Here is a 24,892-nt window from a genome sequence, read left to right as displayed (position 1 = left end):
GCAAAGTTTGTTCCGACTAAGCGTTTCCGGCTCTGCTGATCCTGTTGTCTATTACACCTCTACTTTCGCCTTCCAGAGGACTTGAAGGTTTCAGGGAGCCCATACTTCAGGCACAGCTCTGACCGGACGCGTCTTTGTGCAGGATCTGTGAAGAATTGCGCCTCACTTTTCGGTAATTGGCACTGCGTACCAACATTTAGTGTATAGCAGTGGCGGACACATGAGATGCCAGAATCCCTAGGTTCTTCAGTGCATTCAATAGAAAATGCGTCGGGTCGGAGAGAAGCAAAGTTCTCTGAAAGGAAAGTCAAAGTTGTTCGAATTCGATCAAGCTGCATCGTCGAAGAAGACCATGAGAATTGACCGCGTCCGAGTCTGCAGAATCTCCAATAATTGAATTCAGGGGCAGCCGTTTGATAATGCATGCTTCAGACAACTCCGAAAGAAAAAGTCGATGGTCTATGCCGTTTGAGGATTCGTCCCTGACCCAACTCCGTCAAACAACTCCAACGCCAAACGGATCAAACACGCCCGAGGACACCAGTCCAAAAAACTCACATACACTAGTCGCTGGTACCAGCGCCGCAAGTGACCGTCTACCGCCTCGTTCTCAACACTCTGCCGGTCGCCCCCACACCCGGAGCATTCTCCTTCCCCTTCTTAGCCGCCGTGGCTGCCCGTGCCGTTGTGCTCTTCGTCGTTGCTGTCCGCGCCGAGGCCTTCTTTGTTCCCGTGCTTCCAGCAGCCGCTCTCCTGACTATTGTCGTGCCTGTAGTGGCGTCCGTCGCTGCGGAATCATTGCTGCTAGCATCACTGATTCTGGCGCGCGTCGTTCGCGTGGAGGATGCGGCCGTCTTAGTTGTGCCGGCCTTTTTGCCACGCGCGGTGCTTGTGGTTCCCGTTTTGCCTCTGCTGCCAGGGCGGTCGCCAGTGCGTGTGTCCGGTCTGATGATTGAAGCTTTAAGGGGAGAGGCGATGGTGCCGATGGGACCAGGAGGCGGTTTGAGGGTCTTCTCGTCGGCGGACTTTACTGGCGAGCGGGGGTATGTGCGGGAGTTGCTGGATTTGGGGGATAAGACTGTCGATGGGGCGTCTTGGTTGGAAACGACGCGCGCGCGAGACTTGGCAGGACCGGTACCAGGAGTCTTGGAGGTGGTCGTGGCAGTCTTGTTGCGCTTTTTGGGCAAGGCCAGGTCGGAGTCGATGTCACGATGGACGGCGTTTTCTTTATCAGCAGAGATATCTGCGCTTGGGCGCTTTTTTCCGCGCGTGATATCGGGCGTAGAAGAAGTGCTGAAACCAGGAGTCTTGCGCGTTGCGGAGGGAAGAGGTCGCGTCTGGGTCGAGGGCGCGCCATTTGGTTGTTCCGAGTACTTTTCAACCAGATCTATAATGTTGGTCTTGCGCAACGAGCTAGGAATACGATTGACGCGCATTTCGAGTCGCGATCGGAGTCCTTGGGAAAGGAGTGCGTACTGCGCCCGCAGCTTTCGTGCCCTCTCGGTCACTAAGGCCTATGTCAGATTGCGCCAATTGTTCCAGTAACCATGTCCTACCTTCGAGTTGGAGGTTGTCCATGAGTGCCTGTTTTTGTGCGTCTGAAAGCTTCAAAGTCTTCTTCGATGGGCTCATTCTCTCCGGTGTTTGAACGGACGGGCTGGCGGCAACCGACGACGTTGGCGGTGCGGGGAATTCAGAAATGAGGTTTGATGCCGAAGCGGCCTGCTTCTTAGCGCGTTGCGGCGCCATGGTAAGTCAGAGATGGGCGATGCTGAGGTCGGGGATGAGGGCTGTAGTTTGGAGGGATGCGGTGATGGCATTCGTTATGGACCTGACGCGTCGTAAACAAACGGCGAGCCGCAGCACAACAGGCGTCTTGGCACTGTCGGAGTTTCGCGGCGCCGACGCTGAAGCTCACCTACCGCCGCCAGCGACCTGAGCTCCGATCCAGTGTCCATCCCGTCGCCATCAACCAACTTGCTTCCACCACAGTCGCCTCATCCCTTTGCCAGACAGCCCCGATTCTGTCTCTCCACCGCGCTTTTCGACACGAACCAATCCGTCCTTTGACAACGAAACACTCTCAAGATGGTGCTGGAGGCGTCCATGATAGTGTACGCGCAGCTCATCCAGTAATCGCAAGCTCCGGGTTCTGACAATGATTGCAGGGTGGACAACAGTGAGAGCAGCAGGAATGGCGATTATGTGTAAGCTTGTAGCAAATGATGCCGGCCGCATGAGCTAACCTCTACAGCCCGTCTCGATTCGAAGCACAAGAGGATGCCGTCAACCTCATATTCTCCGCAAAGATCCAGGCCAACCCGGAGTCATCTGTCGGCCTGATGAGTATGGGCGGCAACGGTCCTGAAGTCTTGACTACCCTCACAACGGACATGGGCAAGATCCTCGATGGACTGCACCGCACCAAGATACGAGGATCTCCTCACTTCTCTACGGGCATCAACATTGCCGCGGTATGCTTCACAAGCCTTCGGGACTCTTGACACGTACTAATCCATTTCGCAAACAGCTCGCACTTAAGCACCGTCAGAACAAGTCACAACGCCAACGCATCATCGTCTTCACCTGCAGCACACTCCCGGAAGATGAGAAGTCCCTCGTCAAGCTGGCCAAGCGCATGAAGAAGAACAACATCAACATCGACATTGTTGCTTTCGGCGACCTGTCGGACGACAACGTGAAGAAGCTGGAGGCTTTCAACGAAGCCATCAAGGGTGGCGATGGCTCGTCTCTCACCGTCATCCCCCCGAGCTCGAACTTGCTCAGTGACGCCATCGTCACAAGTCCGATAATAGGCGGGGAGGCTGCCCCTGGCGGCGGTGCTGGTGGTTCTGGAGGTGCCGAGGCCTCGCAGGAATGGGAGTTTGGCGTTGATCCCTCGATGGACCCAGAATTGGCACTTGCACTGAGGATGTCCTTTGAGGAAGAGAAAGCGAGACAGGAGCGCGAGAAGAAGGCTCAGGAGGGCAAGGACGGTAAAACCGAGTTGGAGGGCATCAAGGAAGAGGGCGCCGAAGAAAGCAAGCCCTTGTTGGATGAGAGCGGAGAGCCAAGTGGCTCTGGCAGCGGCACCAAGGACGCTGATAAGAAGGACAAGGACGACGGCGACAAGATGGATACGGCGTGAAGAGGGTATAGAAGGTTGCATGCAAGGCGCAGACATTTGCTCACGATAAATGGAAAGATCCAGCTCTACTGGAATTCACATGAGAGTGCTTTGATTCGTGGTATTTCGAAATTCTAAGACAGCCGTGATTCGGCCATGCTCTGTGGTATCTTGAATCATCCGCTTCAGAACGTTGTTCCAATATTGTAGACGGCGTGGTTCCCGTCTGATTGAACAGTTCGGAAACCGGCACTTTCATGATGCCGGTCACTTTGTCACCACCAACTCATGCTCTGCTTTTGACAAATCCATCCAAGCCCCTGTCAAACTTCTCGCATCGGATGGGCATCTCGACTGTGTAAAATGGGTTTTTGGTTACGAAATCGGCGTACAACTCGTAAATCTTCTTCATAATCGTATCGACGTTGGGTTGACCGGGCTCGGTGAAGAGCAGGAACTTTGTGCCGGTGAGGGTCTGGAAGCACTGAAGTCTGAAGCGGGCCGTTTCCAAAACCTCGAGACCCGAGGCGCGCGGGCGCATGGAAGGGAGAGAGGGTGTTGGGTTTATGGAAGATGGCTGCAGGGCTTCGGGGGTCAGCCCGCGAGTGATGGCGTGGACGCTGTGACGAGAGGGTCAGCGCTGCTGTACGCATGTTGGCGATTGGCCGCGGAAGGAGGAGACGTTGGGGCGTGGGTTGGCATACCCGTGGAATGTGCCCGCGAGAACCAACAGGTCATTGCTGGCGAGCTTGTTGAGGCCCGAGTGGAATTCGCGGTTGTAGATGAGACCCCCGGCCTTGTTGATGATAAGGAGCGAGAAGACGACCCTGGCGCAGGTCAGCTACGGTGGACGGGAGCGAGGGCGCGGCGGCGGAAGAGGAGGCGCACGCACATGGCGAAGTCGTCGAGGTATTCAGGCAATTGGCGGGCCCATCACCCGCGTTGAGTTGGAATCTTGCGCCCAGTCGCGTCGAAAATTGGTGGTTGCGGCGGGGATGACGGCGCAGTTGGTTGGCGATGATTCCCGCCTACCTTTAGGTGGGCAGTCCCTCTTCAGTGTTAGGAGCTCCAGCCACAGCCGGCGGCACTGGTAGGTGGATCTGCGAGCTTGGGCCGCTGCGCCGCCGCCGCACTCAGGTCGACCGCATCCATTAACCTCGTCCACCGTCCCTCTGACTTCCCCTCCAAGGTACAAGCCCATTCCACGCCCTCTCTTACTTCTTCCCCCACCAATCGACCGGTCCCACCCTTCGCTTCCGCATGACCCATTACCACTTTTCCTTCATCCTGGACTTTGAATCTCCTCACTCTTTCTGAACTTCAACACGCCCCCGCGCTGGTTCGCCGAGCTGCCCGCCATGTCGAACCAGTCGATCCTCCGCATTTCACGCGTAGGCCACCCGAAATGACGCGCAGCAACCCATTCACTGACACTCTGTAGGAGCTCTGTGAAATCCAAAAGGGCTCTGACCTTTGTACGTCATTTGAGCCGGCATTCAGTCTGTTTGTTGCACTGCTAATACCATCACAGCCCTCGCCGTTGCATGCCGGGACAGCGATGTTCGTTCGGTGCGGGCATTGATCATAGGCCCTCCCGACACACCCTACGAGTTTGGCTTCTTCGAGGTACGCGTTCCTCCATTCAACACTACGTCCTGCTTCTCAATGTTGATCCTCACCTTGGTAGTTTGCCGTGCGCTTCTCCAGAGGTATTTACGCAACGCTACACTGTGCAACCGCCGATGAGACTCATGACGCGTAGAATACCCAACAAAAGCACCATCTGTGCAATGCATCACAACTAATGGTGGACGGACTCGATTCAATCCGAACATCTATGCCCAGGGCAAAGTCTGCCTGTGAGTCGAAATGGGGCCATTGGGCTACTACGTTGGAACCAGCTGACAGTGATACAGGTCCATCCTTGGGTAAGAAAGACACACATCTGTTACTGCAATCCCACTTAACTGTACATAGCACTTGGCGCGGTGAGCCGGGCGAGGAGTGGTCTTCAGCTCAAGGCCTCGAGTCGATCTTGATATCCATTCAAAGCCTCATGTCCCCGGACCCCTACGAGAACGAGCCAGGCTTTGAAGACGCGAATTCCGACTACGACAAGAAGCTCAAACTGGCCTACACAACCAAGGTGCGATTGCCTCGACAATGGCGGTGATGCTCAAGGGCTGAAATGGCTTTCTAGATCCACCACGAGACCATCCGCGTATCTGTCTGCGAGCGACTGGAGGACTACTTCAAGATTGCCTCCCAAGACAAAAAGTCGGTCACACGGTACAACGCTGAAGAGGAGTTCAATGCTGCCGAGGAGCCTTTCGAGCCTTTCCAAGATCTCTGCAAGCGACGTTTCTTGTGGTACTACGACTCTTACGTGGAATCTATTCACAAGCGCAAGGAACAATACAAGGATGGCACCAAGTTCGAAAAGATGCCCTTCGAGGGACCAGGCAATGAGATGTCGGGGACCTTCCAGTATGACAAGCTGTTGCAGAGGCTCAAGGTCATCAAGGAGGCAATAGACAAGGAGACACAAGGCTGGATCAAAGAAGGCATCGACGCAACAAGACGCGAGCTGAGCATCGCCAACAATCTGCAGCGGCAGTACGAGCAAGTGACAGAGCACTTCAAGCGACATGACTCCATGCACCTGGACCTTGAGCTTGTCAACAAGAACCCCTTTGTTTGGCAGTTCGTCTTCTTCGGCACGCCCATGTCGAACCTAGATGGCGGCATGTTCCGCATCACCATCTACATCTCCGCAAGGTTTCCCGATGTCCACCCACGCGTCAAAGTCGAGACACCCCTCTTCCATCATCGGGTTTCCAAGGACGGTGTTCTCTGCTACGTGGCTAAGAGACCCGATGATTTGCGCAGCCACATTGAAGCAATCATCGAAGCAATCCAAGAAGAACACCCTGCATATGATCCGCGTACGCTGGTCAACCCCGAAGCGTCCAGGTTGTTTTGGGGATCAGCGGACGACAAGAAGCTCTACAACAGGAAGCTCAGGCGGACCGTGCAAGACAGCGCGGAGTAAGTATCCGCTTTTGTAGAATGATTAATCGGGGGTATCTAACTAAAGTCTGTCGCAGATTCTGCTAAACATCCCGATGTCAAGCACTAGTCTTGAGCGGCGATGTTGGAACTCGAGCTTGCTTACACATGAAGGTGTTGAGCACTGAAAGGGGGCGATGACTAGAGCCAGCGTCATCATCGGCAGAGGACTTGCCTGAGAATAACAAGTCCTCTACCAACGCCTCGACTGAAGAAGATGGGCGTGACACGAAAATTGAGCATGGGTGGGGTTATATGCATTTGACCTGGAGTTCAAAGGATACCTTTGGAAGGGCAAGGGTGCAAGGCTTCTTTATTCTATTCCGGCATGATGGTTTTATCGCTCGCTCCACGGCGGGACTTGATTGGTTCCTTTCCATTCTCTCCCAAAAAGGCTCCTATGGAGTGTCCCAAGGAGACGGGCAGGATATCAACGAGGGGCTGGGAACAAGGCGCACTGGTCAGGGTTGCCAAAGCAGCATGGAGTTGTCTGGCGTTTTCAGATTGCCCATGCTTACATATTGAAGACGGCGAAGACGAGGATCAGTCCCCGACTGCATTGAATCAAGTCCTTGCTTATGCATTGATGTTTTTTTGTTTCGAGATGTCTACATGAGGAGACTTCGGTGGTAGATCGAGTGATCGGAACCGAACATGTCGAGTAAGGTGCGGTGGCGGACACGGACGCGGACATGGTGACGGACGTACTATGACCGAGGCCGAGAGTCCGAGATGACATGCAGAAGTTTTGAAGTGGATGCGAGAGCGAAAGGCAGTCCGCCCTGCAAAAACGGCTGTACCCGCTAGACGGGCTGGATTCTGGACCACATTGGCATACCAAGGCAGGACGTTGAAATTTGCTATAGGTCCCCAAAGCTTAATTGGACGGGCTGACGCAACTCGGTAGTCTAACTCGCAGCGGGAGTCACCTCTTGGTACTTCTTGTCCCTGCAACAAATCAACCACCACCGACAGTCGCCCGTTACTGATGCTCATGTCAGAATCTCGACGGGTGGGTGCCCTTCCGCTCAGCCGTCTTACCGTGTGGTCGTGGATGACCCTGCCGCCGGCGCACGCCACCTTGTCGTCCATCAGACGGCCAGCCTTGGGCGCCCTTGCGTCCTGTCGTCGTCGTCCTTGTCGTCGCATCATCATGGCAGTGTGGTCGCCATGGCAGTCGTACGCAGTAATAGTAGCATCTCGCAAGCTCTTCCAATTCCAGCAACATTTCCAGAAGCTCGAGCGGCGGGCTGGAGGGCCCACCCGGCGGCAATCTCTCGATATGGCGCCCGTTTGCAGTCAACATCGGGCGTAGCCGACCGGACTTTTTTCAAAGCACAGCCAGTGGCCACTCTGGCCAGCAACCCCCCGCACGCCATCGCGGTTGTAGCCAGACAGCTCGGTCCTAAGAAGACTCGGATGTCTGCCCGTAAAATCCATGCTCTCCTTTTGCTGCCTGCACCGTGATATATCTTCCTCCCTCTGGTCCGCCTCGCACGTCTGGTGTCACAGGGCCCTTTCGCTGTCAAACTTGACGCTTCGTACCTGGATGCCGTTTGCGCTAGACCCCTGTCTTGCATCTGCATCTTTGTTGTCCTGTTTCTGTCCTTTTCTCCCACAATATTTTCTCTCACATTCTTCTCCCTCCGTCACCGACATTCTTTCGAATCTCGTCTTCGCCCTTTGACTAGACTACTGAGCCAGGTCGTTGTACCATACATTCGAGCATCTCCTGCTCGCAATGTCGACAACGACTGACCACGACCATGCGCCAGCCGCACCGCATGAAAAAGATGCCTCAAGAGAGCAGTCCGCGCAGGTTGAACCACAGACGGAGGCTGCTGCTCAGCAAACAAATGATGAGCCACAAGAAAATGCCAGATCACCGGCCAAAATAGCAATCATCATGTTTGCCCTCGGTGTGAGTATTTACCAATGAAACTTTTGCGACTGTTTGCTAACACTCGATCAGATGGCCGTGTTCCTCGCTGCCATGGACATTACCATCATTACCACTGCTCTTCCAACTGTGACCGAGTACTTCAACTCCGCCGCTGGTTACACATGGATCGGTTCAGCATTCAATCTCGCCGCCGCAGCTGCCACGCCCATATGGGGAAAACTGAGCGACATCTTCGGCCGCAAGCCTGCGCTGCTGGCCGCTAACATCTTCTTCCTAATAGGCTCGCTCATTGCTGCCCTGTCCATCAACATTGGCATGCTCATCGTCGCCCGTGCCATCCAAGGTGTTGGCGGCGGCGGTCTCATTATTCTCGTCAACATTGTCATTTCCGATCTTTTCTCCATGCGCACGCGCGGCCAGTACTTTGGAATCATTGGCATGGTTTGGGCACTAGCGAGTGCCCTTGGTCCCGTCATCGGCGGCGCGTTTACGACCAATGTTTCGTGGAGGTGGTGGTAAGTCAACCTTTTCCTTGTCTTATTCCTCGCCGGCCAGGGAGGTCCCGCGCGTCTGCTTTTTCCAAGATCCACGACGTCATGAGGCTGCCGAAACATGCGTCTTGGCACGAGACGTTGGTCGGAGGCGTTTTTACGACTCATCAGGCGACCTCGGAGATAGGCGCGTTCCGCCTCTTCGGCATGGATTTTTCCCGCTCGACCACGAGGTGGTCGGGGATGGCCTGTAGTCGTCCCGGGGCGGGGTCTGTCTGGACTAGCAATAATGCGGCGAAACCACCACCCACGACGTGATTCGACAGAATGCTTTGCGCTAACCTCTGCATAGCTTCTACATCAATCTACCTCTGGATGGATTGGCGTTTGGAATTATTTTGTTTTTCCTGGATATCGAAACCCCAAAGACTCCATTGGTAGAAGGACTCAAGGCCATTGACTGGCTTGGCGCGCTGACCGTCATTGGAGGCACTCTGATGCTTCTTTTGGGGCTGGAGTTTGGTGGTGCTTCGTTCCCCTGGGACAGCGCGACGGTAATCTGTCTCTTGATTTTTGGAGCCGTGACCATTGGTCTCTTCCTCGTCATCGAGTGGAAGATTCCCGCCTATCCTATCATGCCCATCCGGATCTTCAAGAAGGGAACCAACCTCGCCGCGCTCGCCGTCTGCTTCTTCCATGGCTTCGTCTTCATCTCTGCGACTTATTATCTCCCGCTCTACTTCCAAGCCGTGCGCGGAGCCTCTCCCATCATGTCGGGAGTATACATCCTCGCCTTTGCCGTCTCTCTATCAATCGTCTCGGCCGGCACAGGCATCTTCATCAAGAAAACGGGCCTCTACCAGCCATGCATCTGGTTCGGACTGACCGTCATGACGCTCGGCTACGGCCTGTTCATCATGATCGGCTCGCACACGTCGTGGGCCAAGATCATCATCTTCCAAATCGTGGCAGGCATCGGCGTTGGACCCAACTTCCAGTCTCCCCTGATCGCGCTGCAAGCCCACGTCAACCCTCGCGACATTGCCACAGCGACCGCTACCTTTGGATTCACGCGCAACCTGGCCACGGCGGCCTCCGTCGTCATCGGCAGCGTCGTCTTCCAAAACCAAATGAAGGCCCACAAGCCCGAGCTGCGCGATGCGCTGGGCGACTCGCTCGCCAACGTGCTGGGCGGCGCATCCGCCGGCGCCAACGCCGAGATCCTAGCCTCGCTACCAAACCCGCAGCGCGGCATCGCGGCGCGCATCTTCGCCAACTCGATGAGCAAGATGTGGATCATGTACACGGCGTTTGCCGGCGCCGGCCTCCTCGTCTCGCTGCTGGTCAAGAAGAGCCAGCTCTCCAAGCAGCACAGCGAGACGAAGACGGGGCTGGATAACGAAGAAAGAAAAAGGAGAGAGGCGCTCGAGGAGCAGAAGACGCAGCGCGACCGCCAGGAGCAGCAACAGGAGTCGCGGCGCGCGTCGGCGGCGGCGAACGCGAATGCGAATGCGAACAACAAGGACATGGGGCCAGACCCTGAGGCCCAGATGCAGAGCAGCGCAAGGGAGAGCAGCGTCCTCACGTCGCCGGTGGAGGGGGATGGCGAGAGCAAGGAGGCCGAGGCGGCGAGCCAGAAGCGGTTGAGTAAGCACAGTGCGTAGAGGGCTAGACGAGACGTAATCGAATACGAATGATATTCGAAGGGGCGAAAACGAGCAAGGCAAAAGAAGAAAAAGAACAATCGCTGGCTGGAGTGGGAGAGGGAAGGAGGAGAGACGGTGAACGACAACACGACCCCGCGGACGCACCCATGGACGCCCCGTGGATGATTCGACGCATTTTCCTCTTTCGACACTGTTTTGTTTAATGTGTTTTTTTCTCTCTTGTTGCTCGCAACCACATATACCAATCTGGCATTTCTGGCGCTTGGGCATATCTCCCACTTCACACTTTACACCTCACACCTACCTACCACCCCACCCAGCCGTTTCTGGCTGGGCTGGTGTTTGGTTTCTCAGCACATCACAGCGCGCTATAGACGACGGACAAACACTCGCGGCTTTTTTCGAGGGAAAACTATCTTCTATCTACTGTGTATTTAGCTATGTACGTTTTCGGTTTCTGCTGCAGCGTACATGTAGTATGGAGCATGCATGACGCATGCAAGGAAGGCATCGATCAGGCATCAGAACAGACTTTGGAGTGTTGGAAGCTTGCAATATGCATTGCCCGGAAAAAAAACATGTCAAGAGGGAATGGGAGCCGTGTTTCTCTTCCTCTGTAACTTTTTAAACTCTTAAATTTTCCGTGGTAAATATATGCAATGAGCAAAGTTTTAGAGACTTACAACTTAGAATTTCCAAGGTATCAGTCCTATCATCATCACTTTCTCGCTTAATTCGGCGCTCTCCACCATCATGGTAGAGGTTTGCAAAAAACAGCAATAGTCATAGAATGTATAACTTTCCGCTCTTGACGCCAGAGACGGAGACCAGGAAGCAAGCACCCAATTACCATCTCCCGACGGCAACACAACACTCTCCCCCACATCGCTGCTCACAACCCCTCCTCCCCCTCCGGCAACCTGTACAATTTCTTTTTCCTCTCCGCGGCCCACTTGTCCACCCACCCCTTCATCCGCTCCCTACTCTTCGCACTGCCGACGTTGACCGTCGGAATGACCTTCTCGACCCTCAACGCCGTGCAAAAGACGGTCAACTCTCTAAAGCTGCTGTGTTCAGAGTACGGCACGCCGAAACACGCCGCGCGGCTCGTGCTGCCGCGCTGCGGGACGAGGTCGCGCATGCCAAACGCGCTCTTCCAGCCGGGCGAGTGCAGCACCGTCGACACCTGCGGCGCCTCGGTGAAGCGCGTGCTCGGGGGCCGATAGTTCCAACCGGTAGGCCGGAAGCCGACGGCGCGGGCAAACGTGTCGGCGTAGTCGGCGAGGTAGTTGTCGAGCGTCTCGGCGCGGATCTCAAAGAGCGGCGTCATGTGAACTTGGGCCTCGCGCGGGTTGGTCGTGAGGAGCGACGTCAGCTCCGGGTCCTCGAGGGCGAGCACGACGCGCCGTTTGGAGGGCGGCGCGAAGATTTTGGATTGCAGCGCGCGTGCGATGCCTAGACAGACGCGCTCTTTGCCGATGCTGTAGGTCCCGATGATGACGAGGAGTTTGCCGCGCTCTTTGGCGGAGGTGGAGGATTTGTTGTCTGGAGAATCTGAGTCGCCGCCCTTTTGCACGAATTTGGTCATGCCTTCGCCGGCTCGGTTGCGCTTCATTTGCTCCCAGCCATCTGTATCGTCTGCGCGGACTTTGCTCAGACTGACGCACATGTCGGCGCAGGCCTTGATCACATCCGTCTGGCTGGGGAAGGCGAACTTGGGATTAAGATACGTGGTGTCGAGGTAGCAAACGTCAATCTTTTGCTGCCGCGTCTTGCCCGTCACGACGTCCATGACGTCTGGCCGTAGAAGCGGATGCTCGATGTGTGCTCTGCAAGCTCGAAAATCTCCGCAATGCAAGATGCGCTGCTTTCGTGGGTTTCTGCCGCTCCCGACGGGCTTTTCAAAAAGATAGAGAGAGCTTCCTGGGCAGTGGTTGGCAGGAATCATATTGACCTTGACGCCTCCAGTGCCCGGGACTTCCGTCTCCGTGTCCCAGTCCAATGCCACGACATATTTGGGATCGACTCGAAGCTGTTGCTTCACCAGATTTGCAGTCACTTTGCTGCAGTAGATGGGACCGTGTGACCAACTGGCGGTGAGTCCAACGTAGTGGTCACTGTGAAAGTGGCTAAGAAAATACGCGTTGCAGCCCTCGACAGCTCCATATCGAAAGGCATCAACACAAATGAAGAATCCCGGCAGGATTTTGTAGAACGGGCAGGTACGCTGATAAGCCGGTTTGCCGCGAGAAGCATTTTCAGAAGCCGCGGCATTGGCCCATGCAGCATCCTCGGCGTGGCCAGACATCAACTTGGTAAACGCAGAGCCAGAGCTATTGCCGCCCCCGTCAATGGTGAACGGGTTAGCCTGTCCTGGTTTCGCCGGCTTCGGTGGTCGCTGAAATTTCTTGGACCCGTCCACCTTGTTTGAATCTTCTGGCTTCTTCACTGGCTGAGGTTTTGGAACAGGGGTTGGGTTTCCGTCAAGGCAGTTGTTTACATGTACCGAGGCGTCCTGGTCCGTTATCCCCTCGAGGCTGGCGTTGCAGATCGGGCATACTGGCGCGTCAGAGACCAAGGTGGTGCTGTCATCCACGTTGCCAATTTCCGTCTTCACTCCGGCTTCAAGCTCGTCAAGATCCAAGTCATCCAGGTCTCCATCAATGCCAGCCTCCGCCATTTCCAGGCGGCGCTGTTCTTGCATGAAAAGCCTCTCGTCAAGCTCCTCGCCCTCTTCGAACTCCTCAAAATCCTCGATGCCCTCAAAATCTGCAAATCCGTCATCGCCGGGAAGGCTTGTCGGTTCTTCTTTCAGCACGGGAGGTTCCAAAGGCACGACGGATTTAGTCTCTTCACCCACCTCTTCTTTCATAGGTGGAGAATGACCAGCATCGTCCTCTATCGACCCATGGGCATCTGCTTCGTTTGTTGGTGGTGCCGCTGCCAAGTTTTGCTGGACTGGTTCATCATCTTCACTGTCCGAGTCGTCCAGAAAGGGCCCGGCCGGTCGTTTAGGAGGAGCTTTTTTGGGCGCGTCTTGTGATGCCCTTTGCTCTGATGTGTCGGTTGGCGGAGTGTCGGTAGGCTGGGATTTCTCCTCAACCGACGACCCCGAGTCCCGACTGAGCTTTCGGCGTTTGACCGTGGATGAGCTCTCGTTGAAACGCGATTCTTCACCCACCTCCGCGGGAAAGAGTTCTGACTCGTCCCATCCTACGCCCTGCTCGCTGTCTTCCAAATGCTTCCTCGAATGTGACCCTTCAATGAAGAGCCCAGTCTCGTATGATGGTCCATCGGTCTTTTTGAAGAAGCTGAGAATGCTCGAGTTCGGTTGGACTTTTTGCTTCGGAGTGCCGGATTTCGCGCCACCTTTGCTAAAGTCCAACTTGGTCTGCTTGGGCTTTGAAGCACGTGAGGACTTTGAAGGCATCGTTCGCGTTGCCATGAGAGGAGACGCGTTGGGTATGAGCGACGATTGCTGGAGTGGAGCCTTTGCGACGGCCGGAGTCGAGGGTGGCGACGGGGGACGACCAACGGAAGGAGTGACTTGGTGGCTGGGTGAGAGAGCGCGGTTTTCGCGAGGGTTTCTGAACATGCTAAACCGGTCCCGAGCCGATCAGCGCAAGGTATCGCGACGAGAGGTGGTGAAATGTAGATGTGCGGTGACGAGCGTGGTTGGCTCAGAGTCGACAATCGACAGGCATCCACAAGATGCACGGACCAAGGCGCGTAAATCGGAAGCGCGTAATCACGCTTTCGCCTTCGAAGAAGAAACGCCATCGCCTTTCAGCTCTCCAGGAATCCTTCTCCATCGTCATCAACACTTCTGTCGGCCTTGACATCACGGTACGTTGGCGCAGTGCGACGACGCAACGTTCAGACATACGACGGCAACATTTCCAGTTCGCCACGGCTCGACGCGCCCAGCATTGGCATCATGTAATGGCACACCAGCTGGCCTGAACCAATGGCAAGGGCCAAGTACAATGATGCAAGATCAACAAAGGCAGTCGATAGCTTTGCGCCTAGCGACACGGCAAACTGCCAAGTTGCTCGACATGACGTTCGGCCGTTCAGAGGAAAGCCGTTGGTAACCACCAGCCTGTGTGCCCGGAATCTCAGGCAACATCTCACGAGCATGCGACTTTTGGACTTTGCGAAGTTCCACCGTTTGCGCCCATGACTTCAATGTTTATCTCCCAGTTTTCTCAATCACTTCAGAAACTTCAGATTGTTTTCCAGCTCCGATGTTGATTTCACTTGGGCAAGCAGTTGCGCTTCCCAACAACTAGTTCTCAACTGTCGACAACTTTCCATTTTTCAGATGAGGCATTCCAGCAGAAAGCGACTCCTTTCCAACGCAAGAATGATATCCAAGTTATCTATACATGTTCAAATTCGCAGTCGATCTCACTTCTTAGTCTCCGAAAAGAGCTAGGTCCCGACTCATGACAACTCCTTGTTTCTCAGACACAGTGCTCCATCGGAAAGCGGCTCTTTTCCCCACACGAGGGTAATATACACTTCTCCATATTTCTTCTGTCCGGCACTCTCCAGGAAGCCCGTCGCGAGCCTCAATTCAATTCTTCGTACGTCAACTTTACCTTTGGTCCGCTCAAGTCCGATATGCCCGTCGGCACATGCTTTTCAAGTTCCAATACAAACCACGGACCATCTCTTTCAGCACTGCTCCGCCATCCGATGATGGATTTAAGCGGACGACATTTACCGCCATGTTTTCTTCGCTTGTCTTTTGTCGTTGAGTGGTCAGCCTTGAAGATCGATCGCGTGTCTCGACCCACGACCCTGCATGAAGCTGCGAAGGTGATCCCATCGGTTAGCCCGGCCGTTTCGAAGCGACTGACTAGCCGCGGCTGGAATGAGGGCTGATTGGCACATGTTGCGATGCGGCGGAGGGAGAGTTTTGCACTGCAGCCAGCCAGCTGCCCCGAGGTCGAATCAAACACCATGACTTGAATCGCATTGCTTCGCAGGGCTGAGGAAAAGCATCAGCCATGGCGCAAAACAAGCCTCATCCCACGGCCAGCCATTTTCTGCAAGAATCCAGGGCAACGGATCGGGTGAGATGGAAAAACTGTTGTGGCAGGCTGGGCGTCTACAGCGCACCAACCGCACACGTGGGATGTGCTCTGGGCAAGTCTTGGAGCCTTGGCCCTGCGACTCGTGTGTTCACCAGCGGACATTTGGACACGCGGACATGGCAGATGGATCGTCAGCTTTGGAATGAAGCAAAAGCAATTTGTCAAGGGATGCTGCGGCGCACATTTGCGAGGGAAGACATGAGACGAGATGCCGACCCACGTGGGGGATTCAGACAAGGAGAGTGGTCGCAAGCACTCAGCAATTATCGGGGGCGCTGAGACGACAGCGGGTGACTCCGACTGCTACAGTCGGTATGGGACGGCTTGCCGAGTGGGATTGAATGGCGTGTGCATGTCACTTGGAGCCCGAGCAGCTGTCAAAATGCAAGCCACGAGTGCAGGATGAAGTCGAGGGCGGGACGATGCCCAGGACATGCCGGTCCAGATGGGCGGAACCAAGACGGCGGATCAAACCAGAGGACCAAGTCGCAGTGTCAAAGTCAAGGGACTGGTGCTACGCGACAATGGCACATGCGGCGGAATAACGCGGACAACAGTGGAGTCTGTCGACGAAGAAGAGGGTCTCCGAAATCCATGTGGACTGGACGCTTGGACATGCAGCTCCTCCATGGGGACTTGTCGGCCATGATGCAGCGAGGCTAGGGGCCTGATGCATGTTAGAGATGGCCTGGTAGTCGGGATGACCATGACGACGAAGGAACACGATCAAAAGAATGGTGGTTGCGCAAGGCTGAAGAAAGCTTCTGGTGCCGCCGTAGCCGTGGGACGGATGGCATCAGTGGCAGCGGAGGAACTGGCAAAGAGTCGTAGTGGTGGTGTTGTGAGGTTTCTCTATGCGGCGAGGCCAGCTCGAGCTCCAGACCCTTGGCTGGTGGCGTTGGCCGGGGCTCCACCTTTTGCCGTCGAGTCGCGCCCGCCTGCGAGCCCACGAGGTGAGCGAGGCGCTTCTGATTGGCTACGGCGTTGCAGGTTTTCACCATCTCTCTGTGCTCGTTCTGGCAAGTGCGAATCTTCGCCCAGCAGCTCCGCCGAAACCAATGCTCATCGCTCCACCGCACCGTTGGATCCCGGCCAAGACGACAAGCTTCAGCCCTCGCCTTATTTTTTCTCCCCCGTCAGCCTGCTCCCAATTCCCGTTTTCCTCCACCGCATGCCGTCGGCCTGACTTCTGCCTTTGGCCCTCTACTACCCACTCCGATTATCTTTTAAAATCTCACTCTTCCCACCAACGCTCTGCTCTTTTCCTCTCGACAACCAACCCCTTCCTCCTGCATTGGTTTGCATCACAATTCCGACGCCGCGGTCTTGGTGTTCGGTCCAACGCTTCTTCGGTACCAAGCATCCCCCGGTACACGCTACAACAAGGCTTGACTTCACCGCCCACCGGCCTCTCCTTGGCTACAGTAGTTCGAGCTTGCAATCTCTACTTTGGACCACACGTAGCCGTTTGACCCCTCCCTTGGAAATAAACCGGCTCACAGGCACGCGACCTATTGCCTATTTCTACCTTTTGCCGTCCCGCATCGCATTTCATCTCACCCATTGAAGCAACCTCCCCAATCCACGGCCATCCAGCGCTGAGCTACGGGCGCAATGGCTGCCAACAGCTCGCTCCGCGACTACGGTCTGGCCGCTCCTCACGGTCCCAACATGGGCGGTCAACACGTGGCCACGCAAGATGTCATCTACACCATGAACCCTACCGAAAAGGGCGTCTTCGACTTTTTGCTCCGTCCCGACGACAGCTACGACAGCAATGGCATCTACTGGGCCGACATGAGCATTCCCCAGCGCATCAGATTCGTTCTTGGCGTCGACAAGGCCGAGGCGAAGAAGGAGACGAACGAGTTTTGGCAAATGTTCATGGACGCCGGCGCGCGTTGGACTGGAATTTTGGCCCCAATTGGATGGATTATCGGTGCATACACTCTCTGGAGCTATTATTTCAAGAACTGCATCATCCCTGGTATGGGTTTGTTGCTTGAAGGGTACGTGCGACAATCGAATCAGCCGAGACTGCGCTAACATTTGAGGTAGTTACGTCTTGTTCTCGATTGGAAACGTTAAGCCATTGTTCCAGAACGCATTCGCTTCATGCTGGAAAACCTACGCAATTTGCAGCGAAACCTGGATCGCGGCCATTGAGTACCTCGAAATCTGCGGTATCATTGTCGGTCAAATCATCGTCGGTGTGATTGGTGACTGGCTCGGCCGCAGATGGGGTCTCATTCAGGACGCCGTCATCATGTTTATCGGTCTCGTCATGCTCACCGCCGCCTGGGGACTGACTGAGAACGGATGGATCATCTGTTACGTCTGGGCTCTCTTCTTCTACGGCATTGGCGTGGGCGGTGAGTACCCCATGACGGCCACTTCGGGTATGGAGAACGCTGTCGGATCCGGCAAGGTCTCGACTCGCGAGGACAGACTGCACCGTGGTCGTAAGGTGACCATGGCCTTCCTCATGCAGGGCTGGGGTCAGTTCATCAACGTTGTCATCCTCATGGTTCTCCTGCGCATCACCCACGGCTACAGCGGACCGCCCTACGCTAAGAGTGATGCTCAGTGGACCTACCGCGTCTCGTTCTTCATCCCTGCCGTCGGCACGCTTTGGCTCGTCTTCTACCGTGCGTACAAGATGAAGTCTGCTGGCAAGCAGCTGGCTGTTCAGAAGAAGAAGCAGAACATTACCGGATACGACACTCAGTCTCTCCGCCTCACCTTCTCCTACTTTGGCCCTCGCATCCTCGCCACCGCCGGTTCCTGGTTCGCCAACGACGTCTTCTTCTACGGTAACAAGCTCTTCCAGAGTGAGTTCATTAGCGTCATCACCACCAGCAAGGACGTCATGGTCACCTGGGAGTACAACCTCATCAACGTCGCCGTGTCCCTGGTTGGCTACTACATGGCATCGCTCCTCATTGACAGCAAGCTCTGTAAGTTTTGAATTCCATCAGCCAAATGAGCAAACGCTAACAAGCAACAGATGGAAGGAAGTGGATGATGATTGTCGGCTTCATGCTCGACTTTATCCTCTTCGTCGTTCCCGCTTTCAACTACGAGTACTACACGTCCAAGGAGCACATTCACGAGTTCCAGACCATGTACTTTTTGTCATCTTTCTTCAACCAGTTCGGTCCCAACTCGGTCACCTTCTTGGTCGCTGCCGAGGTGTTCCCCACTCCGATCCGCGCCACTGCTCACGGTTTCTCCGCCGCCATGGGCAAGCTCGGCGCTCTGCTCGCCGCTGTGCTGTACAACTACATTGACACACAGACCAAGTTCTACGTCGTTCCATGGTTCGGTCTGGCGGGTGCCATCCTGACCTGGCTTTTCCTCCCCGACACGACTGGTCTCGACCTCAAGGAGCAGGAGCGCCGGTGGACATACATCCGTGCCGGCCGGGAGCACGAGTACCACGGCATTGCCATTCACCCCAAGCATCTGTCTGTGTGGGAGCGCCTGCGTGGTGTGGGCAAGCACTACGATGCCGAGCTGGACTACCAGCAAAAGGTGGAGGAGCTGCGCGGCGACTGGGAGGCATGGCAGCAGCGCAAGGCGGTTGAGGAGGCCAAGGGCGACTACAACTCTGACGACGACGAGTTCTCGGAGGAGATTAGCAGCTACTTTACGCGGACGACGCCGATGGCGACGCCCCAGATCCCTACGCTGGAGAAGTCGAGAACGGCGACACAGCAGCAGGGTGCCAACGGGTACGGAGGTGATGACGAGAAGCTGGAGATATGATGATGATGATTGCGGAACGATTTCCTTCTTATATGTAGATTTTCTTTTTTTGGGTAGTGTGGCATCGGGATTGCTACGGAAAAAGGACGACAGCGGAGTAATGAATCCAGACTATTGACAGATGCAAGACATGGCCAATGAGTTGGATGCCGGTGAGCAGGTGTGGCGCAGAAGACGGACGAGTTGGCTCGTTCTGGTGGCGGGCCCAGTTTCTCGAGGCTTCTCACCCCAGAGTCTCGACCTTAAGGAGCCCAACTGAGGATATCCGGGGCATGGATAAGGAGAGCGCGAGCCACGCGGCGGACCTGGAGGTGAAAGTGGCTGATTTCAGGCTTGGATGCCGCAGGCCTGAGGCTAAAAATATGGACACGAGCAGAGTTGAGAAGAGACGAGTCAAGCGCAGGAACAGGATGACGAGCGTGTGAAGTGGCTGCAGAGAGCAGGCGAGGCGTGAGACGGAGAATTGGTGTTTTTTCAGGGCTCATCTCGCGTGGCGTCAATCAGCGGCCCGCAACGAGTTTCAACGCACCAAAAACAGCCAATCGGGCGGGCCGACGCATGTTTCAGACTGGGCCGACGCTGCTATGACCCGGACGTGGCTCAACGTCCCCAGAGACCTCATTATCCACCCTGCTCAAAAGCCCACTTCTCTCCTGTCTTGCTCTTCTTCTCTTCTCCTTTTCTTCTCCCTCCCTCTCTCTCTACAAAACACGGCTGCTGGCACACGTTTCCCTCTTTCACTACTTCAACCCGGTGCTGGCCTCACGATCTTTACCACTTACAACCATCTGCATTCTCCAACCCGTCAATCCGACAATCCTCACCACCCAGCCCCTCGCTCACCAACTTTGTACATATTCCTGTACACACAAAGACTTTCATTCCACCCCGGACAGCCCACCCAAGTTAAAAGAACAAAAGAAAAAAGGGACCTTTTTCCACTTTTCCAACCAACACCAAGAAAATCATCACCATGCGCGCCAATGCTATCCTCGTCTCCACCACGGCCGCCCTGATGGCCACGGCCCCGGTCGCCGCCCTCGACTTCTACAAGGTGGCCCACAACGCCGAAAACGCCGTGGCCGCTCGCGCCGCCTCGTCGTACCAAGACAACCCGGACAGCTTTGATGCCGACACCATGCCCCAGGGCTACACCTACAGCGGCTCGTCGTTCGCCACGCCCACGGAAACCCCCAACTACAAAACCGTTGCCGCCACCAACGCCGCCACGGGCGAATCTTCTGCCACGGCCACCGGAACGGCTGTGGCGACCCCCGACGGCGGCAAGGGCAGCGCCACGACCCCTGGAAATGCCAACGGCGCCGCTACAAAGACGCCCGGCTCCGCCACTGGTACGCCGTCGTCCAACGACGTCAACGGCAGCAGCAAGAACGGAACCGAGACGGCGACGGGCAAGGACGCCAAGACGACTGACGCGTCGTCGTCCAACAACGGCACCTCGACCCTGTCGACCAAGACCAAGACGTCGGACGGCAGCAGCAAGACGTCGGACGGCTCGTCTGCTTCCTCGACCTCGGACTCGGACTCGAGCTCTTCCTCGTCGGGTTCCTCCAGCTCGGGATCCTCGGCTACGCCCTCGGCGTCGAGCACTGGTGCCGCTGTCCACGCGGCGGGCGTCCAGATGGGCGTTGTGAGCGGTGCGGTTGTTGGTGTTTTGGGCTGGCTGTTGGCTGTCTTTTAAGCTGCCCCCTTAACCCCTGACCAAATCCTAACACTGCTGACGGGGACAATCATGACGGGGGGAACGGTATTACCCTGCCGGCTGGCCTGCCCGCGCCTCAACTCTTTCACCTATCCTGGCTGGCCAGTTTCAAGAAGGGCGGAGCCGACGCGGCCAACACCGCGGCAGGCAGGCAGGCAGGCAGGCAGGCAAGCGACGCAAGCGACGTGGTTAATTCGGCGGAAGCAGGCGCACACTGACTGCTGCGCTCTGCTCTAATGGACGTCTCTCGTCTTTGCGTCTTTGCGTAGCCTGTTCGCCTGTCCATTCGTCTGTTCAATCATCCTCGTTCTTTTGGTTGGCCCCCTGTCTTTCTACTTCCATCTTTCCCGCTTTATACCAAAACCCCCCCTCCCCCACTTTTTGTGTTTTCGAGATTCTTTTTTCCTTCTTCCTTTCTACCCGAGCAAGCGAGCGAGCGGGCATGTTGCAGAGAATCAGCATCGGCATCAGCATCAGCATCATTGCGAAACCCACTTGGAAGCATCCATGTTGTTGGCATATTTTGGTTGGGGCGTTTTTACACATGTCACGAAAATGTACAAATACAAAGAAAGACCCGTCGTTGTATCTATCTACCACCATCACCCGAGCCATATACAAGCTTTGTACAGACAATTCTACTGGATAGACATCTCTCAATTGCTTCCTCTTCGTTCGTAGCTGAATGGTCGCCTCGAGCCCGTGCTCTCACACCCTCAGAGCCGTTGCGTCACCACACCAAAACCCTAGTCTCGCTCACCATCCATCCATCCATCGGACTTGGCGAGGAATGCTCCTAGGCCGTCCCTCCTTCCGAAGCCCTGCCTTCCATTTGCTCTCTGCCTCGAGCACACACATTCCAAGACCTCACGCGCACACGTCACCACCTCACCCTCCCTCTGCCCCATCCCCTCCCCTCGCACCCCTTCCTCCTTGCTCCTTACACCGTCCTCCGATTTCCGAATCCGTCGATCGCAATCAGCGTTACGAATTGTCCGCGGCTCAACAACCAACCACCAGCTTGATTACAATGTTTGGATCTACGCCAATCTCATCCGCTCAGACAGACCTTTTTCGAAAGCCGGGAGTGAAAGTGAGAGTGAACTCGGTAGGGCCGTCGCTTCGCTTCGCTTCGCTTCGTCCCGAGCCGTCCGTCCGTCCGTTCGTCTCGGACAATTTAAAAAATGTCAGTAGTCAGCCTTATACCGTCATCTCCTGTCTTGTCCGCTTCAATATCGGGCCATCAGTAGTATATTATCCGTCGGAGATGGATGCTTTGGCATTGTGTCGCCATTATTCGCTTTCGGCCAGTTGTTGAGGCTACCTTAATCTGATCAGCGCAATGATGCTCAAGATCCAAATTCCGTAAAACGTAAGCGTAATGATGATGAGTGTCACCAAGAAGAGCAAAGGAGTGCAAAAAACTTTGGGGCATTGAGGTTTTGCATTTCTCTCCCAAAAAAATTCCTCTCCGTAGCATTGGTCGCATACCTCATGGTCATCCTGGCGCGCTGTTGGTTCCAAAAGTTCAAAAGTGCAGCTCTCTGCTCAACCCAATCTATCCGCCCCCCCTCCGCCCCTTCTTTCTCTTCTTCCCGTTCTCTCTCAATCTTCATCCATCATCGGTCAATGTCCGTCAATAGTGACAGCCAACCTCATCATCGACGCCGGCACCTCCAAACCAAACCCCCGACAATGTCTTTCCCTCCTGAGCCCCCAACACCAAGATTTCATGACGTAAAAGATGTGTGAATTGTAAGACAGCTGAAGAAGAGAAGACACAAAAGTGAAAAGAAAACAAGAGACGTGTCGTACTCCAGAGGGCAACCGGGCGGACGATAATGTCGGTTGCTTTCAGGGAAGCATGCGGATGTTATCCGGCCGATCGACGAGCAAAAAGGAGGGCGCAAGGAAGACTTTGTGCGCTGTTGAATTCTCGAGGGAAAAAGTCAGTCACACGCAAAATTGGAAGCCGCGGAGAAGGCAGTGCGGCTTTCGAGCCCTGCCTCGTTGAGTTCGGCTCTTCATGGCTGCTGTTGTGGCCGGCTGGCGTTGATTCAAAAGAAGAGTAAGAGAGCCAGTGATCACGTCGGTGGTGAAATACCAGGCCCTTCAGGAGAACGGGTTGGAGTGGCCTACTCCAAAAAGATCCTGCTACCTCTTCGCTTCGCCGTTGTTTTCGACAAGCAACCAATCGGCTGGATCTCTTACACCATCACCAGGGCCGCGCCACCAGCGACCAAGCGTCTCCTTCGTCCGCTCCCACCATGTGCGGTTCAAGCGGCGACTCAACTCGCGGTACCGGTACATCTCACCCCAGCAGTCGCGTCCCCACTCGCAGCCAGCCATGTTGACCAGGAAATCGCGGTCGTGTTCCGAGTAGTGGACAAGAGGGTCGATGCCTTCTTCAAGCTCTTCCTCGCCCTCCTTGCCGCCCTGCTTGGGCTTTATCCGCGGCGGCGCTGCGCAGGCTCCTGGTGGAAAGGCGTTGACACGGCGCTGCTGGATAAAGGCCACATTGGACCGCACCCATGGCTGGTTCGCGTAAAGGTATTCGAGCGCGTCCTGCTCCTTGTGTTCCCACTGCATGTGCTTCTGTTCGTAGCCAACTGGGTCCCACCAAATGTCGAGGAGCCTGTCCGTCCACGTGGATCGCCGTACGAAGAAGGAGCCAAGGTTAAAGCCTGAGCAGTCCTGTGGAACTATCAGATTGATTGAAGAGGTCTTGTTATCGCCAGTTGCCGAACGAGATAGAGGGTCTAGGTAGGGTTCGGTGAGCGGATGTGATATGTTGAGCGGATTGTAAGCATTGATGTCGCGGTATGTCTGGGCTTCCAGAGCGGAGGCTGAAAAGACGTGTCGTTGAAGAGAGTAGGAGGGTTCCATGATGAAGGTGTTGAGGTCTAACCACCAAAACCTGCTCAGGGTCAGCAAGGGACTTGCGGCGAGCGCCTGCTCAGAAGATCTCTTACCACTCAGCGTCAGGGTATTTGTGCATCGCGTTGCGAATCGTGTCGACCTTTTCCCAGCTTTCGCGCCACTCGTGCGCATATCGCTTCTTCGTGCTCATGTCGACAATCTCCAGCTCGTATCCCCATTTCCGCGCATATTTCTTCTTGTTCTTGACGCTGTCACGCTCGATTGCCCACTCCCGGGGGCCCTTCCATTCCATCACTCCTCCGCCGACATTTGCTGCCACGAGCACGACAAACTTCTTGCCACCACCAAACCACAAACTGCGATTGTACATGCGTTCAATTGCTGTCTCCTTGTTAGCAGTTGAAATTCTGAACTGGAGGAGATGCTTACGGGGTATATTTAATAAAAAGTAGACAATGAGCACCAAAAAGACGAGTAAAAATCGCAACTTGAGCATCCGCACGCGCCGCCATATCCAGGTCGGCAAGTCTCCATACCCAGCTCTGTTTTGTGGTGCCCACGGCTGCGAAGCCTTTTCCCTCTCCGCTTTGTGTAGGCCGCCGTTTGCAAACAGCGGCAGTCCGTCGGATATCCTTCGCAAATGTCGCTGGAAAAAGTTGCTGCTCCGAGGGGAGAAGGCGCGCACCTCGGCGCTCCTGGCCTTGGCTGAGCTCCAAGTAACATTGTGCGCGCCGTTTGATGTCGCAAAAGTGCTGACCCGCGGGCTTCCGCTACGCGCGCCACTGCCGCTCCCGCTGCCGCTCCCGTACGGACTCATTGGTGTTGTAAGGCCTGGGCTCGACCAGCCGCCGCCAGGCTGTGGGGATGGCGACCGCGATAGCGACATGGACGCGGTTGCCGTAGTGGGTGTGGGAAGCAGACCGCCGCTGCTGCCAAGCCCAGACACGACCGGAGAGACTGGCGTGCCGGGAATGGCAGGAAGCGGCTGGCTGAAGCCTCTGCGCTCAGGCAGACTCGAAGACGCGCCTGGTTGTGAATCTCGAAATCGTTGTTGAAGGTGAGCGGGTGGTGCGGCGTCGGGCGTGTCCTCCGGAATCACGACGCTCAGTGGAGATGCACTCCTCGCGACCGACGAACGGCGGCGCCGGTGGGTGGAGGCGGT

The 24,892-nt window shown here is 55.6% G+C and overlaps 13 protein-coding genes across 13 annotated transcripts; 9 read left to right on the top strand and 4 right to left on the bottom strand.

Moving 5' to 3' along the window:
* Nucleotides 1-510: 510 nt before the first annotated feature.
* Nucleotides 511-1,824, bottom strand: BKA78DRAFT_76283 (Borealin N terminal-domain-containing protein). Its single transcript, XM_066893714.1, has 2 exons — nt 1,557-1,824; nt 511-1,507 (listed from the first exon to the last, which is right to left on the bottom strand). The coding sequence occupies exons 1-2, from the start codon at nt 1,747-1,749 to the stop codon at nt 597-599; spliced, it is 1,104 nt and encodes a 367-aa protein (XP_066747725.1). The 5' UTR covers nt 1,750-1,824; the 3' UTR covers nt 511-596.
* Nucleotides 1,825-2,088: 264 nt separating this feature from the next.
* BKA78DRAFT_245672 (uncharacterized protein) lies at nt 2,089-3,148 on the top strand (the record flags this gene model as incomplete). Its single annotated transcript, XM_066884146.1, has 4 exons — nt 2,089-2,114; nt 2,169-2,207; nt 2,255-2,474; nt 2,531-3,148. 4 exons carry the CDS (start codon nt 2,089-2,091, stop codon nt 3,146-3,148), a joined length of 903 nt encoding a protein of 300 aa, XP_066747724.1.
* Nucleotides 3,149-3,413: 265 nt separating this feature from the next.
* Nucleotides 3,414-4,413, bottom strand: BKA78DRAFT_349830 (Sybindin-like protein; the record flags this gene model as incomplete). The annotated part of the gene is made up of 3 exons (XM_066890870.1): nt 3,414-3,747; nt 3,832-3,954; nt 4,400-4,413. 3 exons carry the CDS (start codon nt 4,411-4,413, stop codon nt 3,414-3,416), a joined length of 471 nt encoding a protein of 156 aa, XP_066747723.1.
* Nucleotides 4,414-4,485: 72 nt separating this feature from the next.
* Nucleotides 4,486-6,179, top strand: BKA78DRAFT_246859 (ubiquitin-conjugating enzyme/RWD-like protein; the record flags this gene model as incomplete). The annotated part of the gene is made up of 8 exons (XM_066884253.1): nt 4,486-4,518; nt 4,569-4,602; nt 4,659-4,753; nt 4,815-4,836; nt 4,890-4,986; nt 5,044-5,055; nt 5,105-5,273; nt 5,328-6,179. 8 exons carry the CDS (start codon nt 4,486-4,488, stop codon nt 6,177-6,179), a joined length of 1,314 nt encoding a protein of 437 aa, XP_066747722.1.
* Nucleotides 6,180-7,158: 979 nt separating this feature from the next.
* BKA78DRAFT_305686 (uncharacterized protein) lies at nt 7,159-7,601 on the top strand. Its single transcript, XM_066887719.1, has one exon. The coding sequence runs from the start codon at nt 7,185-7,187 to the stop codon at nt 7,509-7,511; it is 327 nt and encodes a 108-aa protein (XP_066747721.1). The 5' UTR covers nt 7,159-7,184; the 3' UTR covers nt 7,512-7,601.
* On the top strand, nt 7,548-8,191 carry BKA78DRAFT_262653 (uncharacterized protein). The gene has a single exon (XM_066885436.1). It carries the CDS (start codon nt 7,635-7,637, stop codon nt 7,881-7,883), a length of 249 nt encoding a protein of 82 aa, XP_066747720.1. The 5' UTR covers nt 7,548-7,634; the 3' UTR covers nt 7,884-8,191.
* BKA78DRAFT_246270 (major facilitator superfamily domain-containing protein) lies at nt 8,169-10,254 on the top strand (the record flags this gene model as incomplete). Its single annotated transcript, XM_066884198.1, has 2 exons — nt 8,169-8,614; nt 8,943-10,254. The coding sequence occupies 2 exons, from the start codon at nt 8,169-8,171 to the stop codon at nt 10,252-10,254; spliced, it is 1,758 nt and encodes a 585-aa protein (XP_066747719.1).
* A 695-nt stretch (nt 10,255-10,949) lies between these two features.
* On the bottom strand, nt 10,950-13,248 carry BKA78DRAFT_76212 (DNA repair metallo-beta-lactamase-domain-containing protein). Its single transcript, XM_066893713.1, has 2 exons — nt 13,118-13,248; nt 10,950-13,052 (listed from the first exon to the last, which is right to left on the bottom strand). The coding sequence occupies exon 2, from the start codon at nt 12,959-12,961 to the stop codon at nt 11,150-11,152; it is 1,812 nt and encodes a 603-aa protein (XP_066747718.1). The 5' UTR covers nt 12,962-13,052; nt 13,118-13,248; the 3' UTR covers nt 10,950-11,149.
* A 2,649-nt stretch (nt 13,249-15,897) lies between these two features.
* BKA78DRAFT_76139 (uncharacterized protein) lies at nt 15,898-16,759 on the top strand. Its single transcript, XM_066893711.1, has one exon. The coding sequence runs from the start codon at nt 16,030-16,032 to the stop codon at nt 16,543-16,545; it is 516 nt and encodes a 171-aa protein (XP_066747717.1). The 5' UTR covers nt 15,898-16,029; the 3' UTR covers nt 16,546-16,759.
* Nucleotides 16,760-17,030: 271 nt separating this feature from the next.
* BKA78DRAFT_246682 (phosphate transporter HvPT2) lies at nt 17,031-19,127 on the top strand (the record flags this gene model as incomplete). Its single annotated transcript, XM_066884234.1, has 3 exons — nt 17,031-17,368; nt 17,418-18,316; nt 18,367-19,127. 3 exons carry the CDS (start codon nt 17,031-17,033, stop codon nt 19,125-19,127), a joined length of 1,998 nt encoding a protein of 665 aa, XP_066747716.1.
* A 973-nt stretch (nt 19,128-20,100) lies between these two features.
* On the top strand, nt 20,101-20,829 carry BKA78DRAFT_292480 (uncharacterized protein; the record flags this gene model as incomplete). Its single annotated transcript, XM_066886062.1, has 1 exon — nt 20,101-20,829. One exon carries the CDS (start codon nt 20,101-20,103, stop codon nt 20,827-20,829), a length of 729 nt encoding a protein of 242 aa, XP_066747715.1.
* A 406-nt stretch (nt 20,830-21,235) lies between these two features.
* On the top strand, nt 21,236-22,256 carry BKA78DRAFT_76144 (uncharacterized protein). Its single transcript, XM_066893712.1, has one exon. It carries the CDS (start codon nt 21,536-21,538, stop codon nt 22,166-22,168), a length of 633 nt encoding a protein of 210 aa, XP_066747714.1. The 5' UTR covers nt 21,236-21,535; the 3' UTR covers nt 22,169-22,256.
* Nucleotides 22,257-23,004: 748 nt separating this feature from the next.
* BKA78DRAFT_349824 (galactosyl transferase GMA12/MNN10 family-domain-containing protein) lies at nt 23,005-24,616 on the bottom strand (the record flags this gene model as incomplete). The annotated part of the gene is made up of 3 exons (XM_066890869.1): nt 23,005-23,767; nt 23,823-24,111; nt 24,160-24,616. 3 exons carry the CDS (start codon nt 24,614-24,616, stop codon nt 23,005-23,007), a joined length of 1,509 nt encoding a protein of 502 aa, XP_066747713.1.
* Nucleotides 24,617-24,892: the final 276 nt, after the last annotated feature.

The sequence above is a fragment of the Phyllosticta capitalensis genome, assembly GCF_038381095.1.
Source record: "Phyllosticta capitalensis strain CBS 128856 chromosome Unknown BKA78scaffold_2, whole genome shotgun sequence".
Taxonomy (NCBI): Eukaryota; Fungi; Ascomycota; class Dothideomycetes; order Botryosphaeriales; family Phyllostictaceae; genus Phyllosticta; species Phyllosticta capitalensis.
The sequence above is the reverse complement of the archived record's forward strand: the minus strand, read 5'-3'. Positions and strand labels throughout refer to the sequence as shown.

Coding starts and splice junctions, on each gene's coding strand:
- BKA78DRAFT_305686 (XM_066887719.1), top strand. CDS start 7,185: ATGCTCATGTCAGAATCTCGACGGGTGGGTGCCCTTCCGCTCAGCCGT.
- BKA78DRAFT_76144 (XM_066893712.1), top strand. CDS start 21,536: ATGGTCGCCTCGAGCCCGTGCTCTCACACCCTCAGAGCCGTTGCGTCA.
- BKA78DRAFT_76139 (XM_066893711.1), top strand. CDS start 16,030: ATGCATGTTAGAGATGGCCTGGTAGTCGGGATGACCATGACGACGAAG.
- BKA78DRAFT_262653 (XM_066885436.1), top strand. CDS start 7,635: ATGCTCTCCTTTTGCTGCCTGCACCGTGATATATCTTCCTCCCTCTGG.
- BKA78DRAFT_76212 (XM_066893713.1), bottom strand. CDS start 12,961: ATGCAAGAACAGCGCCGCCTGGAAATGGCGGAGGCTGGCATTGATGGA.
- BKA78DRAFT_76283 (XM_066893714.1), bottom strand. CDS start 1,749: ATGGCGCCGCAACGCGCTAAGAAGCAGGCCGCTTCGGCATCAAACCTC. Junction 1,508..1,556: donor GGACAACCTCCAACTCGAAG/GTAGGACATGGT, acceptor CATAGGCCTTAG/TGACCGAGAGGGCACGAAAG.